Source organism: Lolium perenne, chromosome 4, assembly GCF_019359855.2.
Source record: "Lolium perenne isolate Kyuss_39 chromosome 4, Kyuss_2.0, whole genome shotgun sequence".
Taxonomy (NCBI): domain Eukaryota; kingdom Viridiplantae; phylum Streptophyta; class Magnoliopsida; order Poales; family Poaceae; genus Lolium; species Lolium perenne.
In genome coordinates, this window is record NC_067247.2 from 302,293,223 (window position 1) to 302,303,418 (window position 10,196).

The 10,196-nt window shown below is 45.5% G+C and overlaps 1 protein-coding gene across 1 annotated transcript; it reads left to right on the forward strand.

Annotated features, from left to right (window-relative positions):
- Positions 1–8,903: 8,903 nt before the first annotated feature.
- On the forward strand, positions 8,904–9,581 carry LOC127295951 (probable histone H2A.5). The gene has a single exon (XM_051325983.2). It carries the CDS (start codon positions 8,967–8,969, stop codon positions 9,444–9,446), a length of 480 nt encoding a protein of 159 aa, XP_051181943.1. The 5' UTR covers positions 8,904–8,966; the 3' UTR covers positions 9,447–9,581.
- Positions 9,582–10,196: the final 615 nt, after the last annotated feature.

A 10,196-nucleotide genomic window follows, 5' to 3' on the forward strand; every position in this document is an offset into this window, starting at 1 on the left:
CACACATGTTCCCGTACAATTTATTTACATGATGCATGGCTAGTTTACTTGCAAAGGACTTGGGTCAGAAAGTGAGGAAACCAGAAGTGTCACTTGCAACCATTTTACTGTTCGACACTATACCTATGCTTAAATGAGGGGACAAGTCAAGGTAAAGAGTAGAAATACGCTAGATATTATCCAAATTACAATGGTATGCTATTATATAAAACTAGTAGATTCCCCGCGCGTTGCTGCGGGAATTAGAGACCCCTTCATAGCTATGTAGAGAAAAGTTATAAACAAATATTGAAAGTTACTATCCTTTCCAGCAAAACAAATACGGGTAAACAACCAAGCATTAAGAATTGGTATTGGTGTTCAATTGTACATACGAATGTGCTGATACAACACCTGAGAAAGTATATAGCTTGAACAAAATCATTGAATAGAAAAAATAACCAAAATTCTTACCAAACTCATTACTGCATGTATAATTGAGATCCTGAGACACTATATCGATCAATGGCCAGGGGATCTGTCGACCAATTTAATCACACACCACAACACCAACATCATGAAATATGGCTTTAATGAAAACCAACAGCACCATTTTGTACATATACATATTGAATGAGAGAGAATAGGGAAAAAGGAAAACAGCTTGTTGAAATATTGGGCCCACTTTTAGTGGCCCAAATTAGATTTCAGTTTTTCCTATAAATCTCAAAGCCCACATAGTGGCAGCCTTGTGAGTTTGAGCCCAAGTTGGTGGCAGCTCACTAGGGAGTGGCAAGAGGTGGGAAGTTTAGTCCCACATGGAAAGTTGGGAGGAAGTTAGACCACCTTATAAGGTGGGTTGTTCCACCACTAGTAAGTGAGTGAGAATAGGAGTGCTACACGCGCGCTCCTCCTCCTCCTCGCTCGTCTCGTCTCGACTCGACTCGACTCGACACGTCACGACGCGCGCCGCGCTCGTGGTGAGTGGATTGAGCCTCGAGCCGAGACTTTTCTTACTTTTTGCAGCTCAGGAAAACGAACAGAGTCCTAGACGGACGCGTCGCAGTTAGTCGGTTCGGGTCGCTCCCGGATCGTGGGCTATCTGTAACCGACTCGAAACGTTCGTGCGACGTGGGCGTGGCCCACGTTGCCTAGGGTTTCCCGAGCCTATATAATCTCCTGCCCGGCTGCCGCAGAAACACATCCAATACACGAGTTAGGGTTTCCACCTCTCTCTGCTTGCGCCGCCATCGTAGCCTACTCCATCCCGCGAGCCGACGTGCATCGGCGAACGGGAGAGCAGGTCTCCGGAACCGCTCGTCCTTGCGATCCTGTACGGGAGAGGGCGAATTAGGTTTTTGGGAAGCGCTCTGCGCGACTGCTCAAGCTCTTCATCACGGGTCGCCTTCCGTCCAAGTCGGGCGGTGCTGCCTTCCGTCGTCTTCAACGCCATCTACTTCGACCCGTCGTCCCTGTCGTCAACAACGTTGTCATCAACAACGTTACTGCTGCGACATCATCTGCTACACCTCCACCGCCACCTCCACCAGATCGGTACGTGCGACATATCTCGATCTGTTTAGCGATGGATGTTGTACTGTTTGCTATGCTACTGTTCATGTTGATCACTACATCTAGTATGTTCGAGTTTCACATGTTAGTAGTTACTGTCGTCATGCTTAATATTCTGGAATTAATCATGGAAATTGTGCCTAATTATCCAACAATCCAAAAACCTAAATGTAGGCAATTTCCTGAGTTAACAATGGCTGGTTTTGCTGATGCACTGAGGCCGGATAAGTTTACCGGTGTGCACTTTAAGAGGTGGCAAGTTAAGGCCACGCTCTGGCTTACTCATCTGAAAGTGTTCGAAGTTAGTGATGGTTTACCTGAAGGGACTATATCTGACCAAGATCAGAACAAGTTCAAGGAAAACAATACTCTCTTCGTCGGATGCGTTACGAGTATTCTTCTTGATCGTACGTGTGATGTGTACATGCACATAACAGATGGTAAAGAGCTCACAGGATGCACTGAATGCTAAATTCGGTGCAACCGATGCAGGCAGTGAACTGTACATCATGGAGAGCTTCCATGACATCAGGATGGTAAACAACCGTTCTGTAGTCGAACAAGCTCATGAGATACAGTGCATTGCGAAAGAGCTCGAACTCCTTAAGTGTGCCTTACCTGACAAGTTTGTGGCTGGATGCATTATTGCTAAGTTGCCCCCTTCATGGAGGAACTTTGCCACAACCCTCAAACACAAGAGACAGGAGATATCAGTTGAAAATCTGATAGCGTCTCTTGATGTTGAGGAGAAAGCTCGAGCTAAGGATAATGCGAGAAAGGAGAGGGTCAGTCTAGCGCCAACATGGTGCAGAAGAAACCCTACAGCAAGAACAAAGGGAATAACAAGCCCGTCTTCAATAAGCCTATGAAGACTACAACCTTCAAGAAGAAGAAGATGATAAACAAAGCAGATCTGAGCTGCTTTACCTGTGGAGAGGCTGGCCACTTTTCTAAGGAATTTGTCCGGAGAGGGCGGACCGCAAGAAAAGGGGAGGCAAGTCAACACGGTGACCGCTAGCAATCTTGATGGGTACGGTAATCTCTTTCTTGTTCTTTCGGTATTTCAATCTCCATGTTGGTGGATTGATACAGGTGCTAATGTTCATGTGTGTCTTGACATATCCATGTTCACTTCTTACCAGGTCGCCCGGGATTCTTCCGTCTTGATGGGGAATGGGTCACATGCTTCGTTCGTGGTGTTGGCACGGTAGATCTGAAGTTCACTTCGGGAAGATCGTGCGGTGAGGAACGTGCAGCATGTCCCTACTATGAACAAGAATCTCGTTAGCGGCTCCCTTCTATGCGAGATGGGTTTAAGGTTGTTTTAGAGTCGAATAAAGTAGTTGTTTCCAAGTTTGGACAATTTATTGGTAAAGGCTATGAGTGCGGAGGCTTGTTCCGCTTTTCGCTTTCTGATTTCAGTAATAAGTCTGTGAACCATATATGTGGCAATGTTAGTGATGATACCAGTGTTTGGCATTCTCGTTTATGTCACATTAATTTTGGTTTAATGTCTCGGCTATCCATTTTAAGTTTATTTCCGAATTTCACCATTGCCAAAGGTTCTAAGTGCCATAGTTGTGTGCAATCAAAGCAACCTCGGAAGCCTCACAAGGCGGCCGAGGAGAGAAACCTGGCACCTCTAGAACTCATACATTACGATCTATGCGAGATGAATGGTGTGTTGACAAAAGGTGGAAAGAGATATTTCATGACATTGATTGATGATGCGACTAGATTTTGCTATGTTTATTTGTTGCGAACTAAAGATGAAGCTTTAGACTACTTTAAAATTTATAAGGCTGAAGTTGAAAATCAACTAGAGAGAAAGATCAAGCGTCTTAGGTCGGATCGTGGTGGCGAATATTTTCCTAAAATCTTTGATGAATTCTGTGAGGAACATGGCATTATTCATGAGAGGACGCCTCCCTATTCGCCCCAATCAAACGGGGTTGCCGAGAGGAAAAACCGCACGCTGACTGACTTGGTGAATTCCATGTTAGCCACTGCTGGTTTATCAAAGGCATGGTGGGGGGAGGCTTTATTGACTTCATGTCATGTCCTGAATAGAGTTCCTAACAAGAATAAAGATAAAACCCCTTACGAGGAGTGGTCTGGGAGAAAACCATCACTTTCGTATTTGCGCACATGGGGATGTTTGGCGAAAGTCAATATTCCAATTACTAAGAAGCGCAAACTCGGACCAAAGACAGTGGATTGTATCTTTCTAGGTTATGCTCCGCGGAGTGTAGGCTATAGATTTTTAGTAGTTCAATCTGAAGTACCTGATATGCATGTTGATACTATTATGGAATCTCGTGATGCAACATTCTTTGAGAATATGTTTCCTATGAAAGATATGCATAGCATTGCTAGAATTTCTACTGAGATAGTTCCTGAATCTAGTACATCTAATGAGTATTTTGAACAATCACATGAGATTGTCATTGAGAAGGATGACAATGAAGCTCCTAAACGGAGCAAGAGACGGAGGATTGAAAAATCCTTTGGTGATGATTTCATTGTGTACCTTGTGGATGATACTCCCACATCCATTGCAGAGGCATATGCATCTCCAGATGCAGATGACTGGAAAGAAGCTGTCCATAACGAGATGGACTCGATTCTTTCTAATGGAACTTGGGAGCTATCAGAACGACCCCATGGATGCAAGCCTGTGGGCTGCAAATGGGTGTTCAAGAAGAAGCTAAGACCTGATGGTACTATTGAAAAGTACAAGGCGCGGCTTGTAGCGAAAGGCTACACACAGAGAGAAGGCGAAGATTACTTCGACACCTATTCACCTGTTGCTAGACTAACCACCATTCGAGTACTACTATCCATGGCTGCCTCCTATGGTCTTATCGTTCATCAAATGGACGTAAAGACAGCTTTCCTTAATGGAGAGTTGGAAGAGGAAATCTATATGGATCAGCCTGATGGGTTTGTAGTAAAAGGTGAAGAAAGAAAGGTGTGCAAGTTCTTTGAAATCTTTATATGGCCTAAAACAAGCACCTAAGCAATGGCATGAGAAGTTTGACAGAACTTTAACTTTTGTAGGCTTTGTTGTCAATGAGGCTGACAAGTGCGTTTACTATCGCCATGGTGGGGGCGAAGGTGTTATACTATGTTTGTATGTGGATGATATTCTGATCTTTGGTACAAACATGAAAGTAATACACGAGGTCAAGTCTTTCTTGTCAAAGAGCTTTGATATGAAAGATCTGGGAGAAGCTGATGTGATTCTGAACATCAAGCTAATTAAGAACGAGAGTGGGATTACTCTAACGCAATCCCATTATGTTGAGAAGATCTTGAGCCGGTTCGGCTATATTGATAGCAAGCCGTCTTCAACACCTTATGATCCCAGTGTGACACTACGCAAGAACCGGAGGATTGCCATAGATCAATTGAGATATTCTCAGATCGTTGGCTCACTCATGTACTTAGCGAGCGCGACTAGACCCGACATCTCTTTTGCTGTTAGCAAGTTGAGTAGGTTCATGTCAAACCCGGTGCGATCATTGGCATGCACTTGATAGGGTCATGCGCTACCTATGTGGTACAATGAGTTATGGGATTCACTATTCAGGGCACCCAGCTGTGCTTGAAGGATATAGTGATTCGAATTGGATCTCAGATGTAGCTGATCTGTACGCCACAAGTGGGTATGTATTTACCTTTGGAGGTGGCGCAGTGTCATGGAGATCTTGTAAGCAAACCATATTGACGAGGTCAACTATGGAAGCAGAACTTCTTGCTTTAGACACAACCACCGTTGAATCGGAATGGTTGCGTGAGCTCTTGATGGACTTGCACGTGGTTGAAAAACTGTTAAGCAATCCTTTTGAATTGTGACAATCAAGCTGTAATTGTCAAAGTGAACAATTCTAAGGATAACGCGAAGTCATCAAGACACGTCAAGAGACGTTTGAAGTCTGTCAGAAATTGCGAAACTCCGGAGTAATAAGCTGTTACATATATTCAAACAGACAAAAACCTGGCAGATCCCTTTACAAAGGGACTATCACGCAATGTGATAGAAAGTGCATCGAGGGAGATGGGTTTGAGACCCGTTGATGTTACGCCATAGTGGTAACCCAACCTTTGTGATCGGAGATCCCGTGAATTAGGACCTGGGAAGAACAAACTAGTGGTTTAATTGAGGAGAGTATTATGTAACCCTCTCTATGTGAAGATGCACAACTCTCGATTCTTTGTAAGGCAGGTTGGCAACAAGCCTTAATGTGTTTATGTTGGCTATTTTAGCAAAGATGCTGTCCTCTGAGCATTCTTGAAATAACACACCTATATGAGTCCGATTGTTAAACGTCGCAATCTATGAGATTTGGGTGATCTCTAGTAAACTCATGAAGAGACCATGAAGTATGACGCATATGCTTCACCCGCGGGGTAGGCTACTGGCAGCCATGTACTGGTCATGACTTTGAGTGAAACCCTGTTCACGCAAAACTTGCAATTCAAGGCTTAGTCCATTGTTCAAGTGTGAGTGGATGTAGCTTAAAGTTCTAGGCGGAAGTTCAACTTAACGGTCTCACAAAACTCTTGGTATATAAACAAGCAGCGAGTATTGGTAAATCTCTAAATGAGGATTTGAGATCTGGTGGGGGCTTGTTGAAATATTGGGCCCACTTTTAGTGGCCCAAATTAGATTTCAGTTTTTCCTATAAATCTCAAAGCCCACATAGTGGCAGCCTTGTGAGTTTGAGCCCAAGTTGGTGGCAGCTCACTAGGGAGTGGCAAGAGGTGGGAAGTTTAGTCCCACATGGAAAGTTGGGAGGAAGTTAGACCACCTTATAAGGTGGGTTGTTCCACCACTAGTAAGTGAGTGAGAATAGGAGTGCTACACGCGCGCTCCTCCTCCTCCTCGCTCGTCTCGTCTCGACTCGACTCGACTCGACACGTCACGACGCGCGCCGCGCTCGTGGTGAGTGGATTGAGCCTCGAGCCGAGACTTTTCTTACTTTTTGCAGCTCAGGAAAACGAACAGAGTCCTAGACGGACGCGTCGCAGTTAGTCGGTTCGGGTCGCTCCCGGATCGTGGGCTATCTGTAACCGACTCGAAACGTTCGTGCGACGTGGGCGTGGCCCACGTTGCCTAGGGTTTCCGAGCCTATATAATCTCTGCCATTGCCGCAGAAACACATCCAATACACGAGTTAGGGTTTCCACCTCTCTGCTTGCGCCGCCATCGTAGCCTACTCCATCCCGCGAGCCGACGTGCATCGGCGAACGGGAGAGCAGTCTCCGGAACCGCTCGTCCTTGCGATCTGTACGGGAGAGGGCGAATTAGGTTTTGGGAAGCGCTCGCGCGGCTTGCTCAAGCTCTTCATCACGGGTCGCCTTCCGTCCAAGTCGGGCGGTCTTGCCTTCCGTCGTCTTCAACGCCATCTACTTCGACCCGTCGTCCCTGTCGTCAACAACGTTGTCATCAACAACGTTCTTGCTGCGACATCATCTGCTACACCTCCACCGCCACCTCCACCGGATCGCACGTGCGACATATCTCGATCTGTTTAGCGATGGATGTTGTACTGTTTGCTATGCTACTGTTCATGTTGATCACTACATCTAGTATGTTCGAGTTTCACATGTTAGTAGTTACTGTCGTCATGCTTAATATTCTGGAATTAATCATGGAAATTGTGCCTAATTATCCAACACAGCTGCGGACAAAATTATAGAGCGAGAGGTAGAGAGCACCTACCTTGCACCAGGTCCTGCTGATGGTGTGCTGGCCGAGGCGGCACTTCCAGCTAGCTATTTTTTTAGCAAAGCTTGGTTGCTTATTACTTTTGAAGTGTATTAGCAAGATGCTCCCGCGCATTGATGGGGAAGAAGCCATGGACGTGGAGCCACCTTCCAAGGCCGAACAGAAGATGAAAAGGCAGAGGATGTTGTCATGACGGGAGCCGTCGCTTCGCTTGGACTTGCTCCAGAATAGAAACCAAAGTACCAAACTACTCCGTACTTGCCATCGAGGATTTGTCCGAAGGTCTACTGTGGCGACATGCGTGAGACGGTCGCATGTGCTTCCTCATCTTTTTGTCAACCGGATTCATGGAGGCGATGGTCTTACAGTGAGCCATTGTTCTCGGGGGCGTGGGCGCAACGATGTCCTGAATCCCTGATCCTGAACCTCCTGTCACGCCCCTCTGTGTGGCTTGCCGGATCGTGTTCAGTCATTGGCGTAGGCCGTCACCCAATGATTCGGCAGTTGCCGGGTACAGTGATTGGAGAAAGGTAGACGGTGGCGACCGGAGAAGAGTGCTAGGGGGAAAGGAGACGCCATGAATGTGTGTTCCATTTGCCTCCGCCTCCGGGAGTAGGGGATTAAATACTTCAACTGGCCAAGAATTGATAGGAGCTGAATCGCCGAAGCAGCTAGTACAACGTGAGACGGTAGGATACTGGACTACAAAACAGCACGGAGTGATTAATGTAGAGATATCATGGTGGGTCAAGAAGCTAAGCGGTTGTCAGCCATTAGCACACTCTAGCGGTAGTACTACAACAGAAGAAGATGAAGAGAATGCGGAGGTGTTGCACCAATATGGAAAAAATAATGGGATGCGCATTATTCGTTTATCACTAAGGTTGGCCAGTGCAGGTTAATGAAAATTGGTCTGGACCGCTAAGTGTGATTTTGTAGAAATCTAGTGCGTCTAAATTAGATCAAGTGGCTCAAATTATTTCAGATGATGTGGCTCATTGTGGAAGCAGCTTGCAAACATTAAATACACTTAGTGGGGATCAACTTTATAGATATTATAGATCAGTTAAATATGTATTAAATGAATTCTTCAATAGCCTGGTGATGTATTTATTATGTTGTAAATATTTACAGTCACAAGTTTGTGTTCAATAGTATTTACTGAACTGTCGAGTTTGTGTTCTATAAATATTTACAGTCACACTAAGAATTTATTAAAACCTTTTCAAGTTGTAATTTCCATAAATCTTAAAATCTGACATCATACTTACCTTATCCTCTGTTTTGACTGATATTTATTATTTCACTTTGATGCATTTTGTTCTATGGTGACGTTGGCAAAAATATGTACCACAGGAAAACCCAGGAGTATGGAACATGACACGAAATCGGATCGGTACAATATGTAAGTTTCCCGCCTTTCAATCCATCAGTTCGCGCTAAAATTTCCCAGTCCAACTTGAGAGATTCTCGATCTGACGCGCGCGCAGGGCAGTTTGGAGATCGCAGCCGTCCAATCCCCAACGATCCAGCCGCGCATTTCATTCGCACGCGGATTGGCTGGCCTACCATCGTTTCTCTCAACGCCTTTTAAATCCCCACCTCCTCGCCGTCTCCATCACCAACACTCACTTCACAATCCCCAACCTGCGAACTCTTCTCCGAAGCAGAGCAGATTGCCATGGACGCCTCAGGCACTGCAGCCGTCGGCAAGGCGAAGAAGGGAGCGGCCGGGCGCAAGGCCGGCGGTCCCAGGAAGAAGTCGGTGAGCAGGTCCGTCAAGGCCGGCCTCCAGTTCCCTGTCAGCCGCGTCGGCCGTTACCTCAAGAAGGGCCGGTACGCGCAGCGGGTCGGCACCGGCGCCCCCGTGTACCTCGCCGCCGTGCTCGAGTACCTGGCCGCGGAGCTGCTGGAGCTCGCCGGGAACGCCGCCAAGGACAACAAGAAGTCCCGCATCATCCCGCGCCACCTGCTGCTCGCCATCCGGAACGACGAGGAGCTCGGGAAGCTGCTCGCCGGCGTCACCATCGCGCACGGAGGCGTGCTGCCCAAGATCCACTCCGTGCTTCTCCCGAAGAAGACGGTGGAGAAGGAGGCCAAGTCGCCGAAGAAGGCTGCCAAGTCCCCCAAGAAGGCCGCCAAATCCCCAAAGAAGGCTTAGATGCGCGCACCGATTTGACTTACGCTCTGTGTAGTGCTTCAGATTAGTGTTTGCTTCTGGCTATACCTGTCAATGTAATGTTTGTCTTCTGTGCTGCTAAGGAAAATTGTCAGAAATCTCTCTGATTTGCATAAATTTTGGTCTGTCTTTTGTTCCTGAACGGTATGTAGAATTATAGATTTAGTTGGTCAGGTGTGCTCGCACGAATATGAGTTTGTAAGATTTGCTAACCGAATGTATAAATTATTTTATTTAAGTTCCACCCATGTTCCCATACACTTTATTCATATGATGCATGACTAGTTTACTTGCAAAGGACTTGGGTCAAAAAGTGAGGAAACCATAAGTGTCACTTGCAACCATTTTAGCGTTCGACACTATATTTATGCTTAAATGAGGGGACACATCAAAGTAAAGAGTAGAAAGACGCTAGATATTATTCCCTCCTGCCCATTTTATGTTGTGCATAATTTTTCGTGCAAGTTAACTGTGCAAATTTTTTGACCAAGAATATATATAATAATACAAAGATCTACCATGTCAAATATATATAATATGAAAATATATTTCATAACAATTCTAAAAATATTATTATTTTGTTGTATATGTTTATATTTTTATCAATATAGATGATTAAAATTTACCAAGTTTAACTTTGACCAAAGCTTACATGCAACATATATTTTGGGCAGGAGGGAGTATCCAAGTTACAATAAGTTATGTTATTACAAAAATTTAGTCAAATATGTA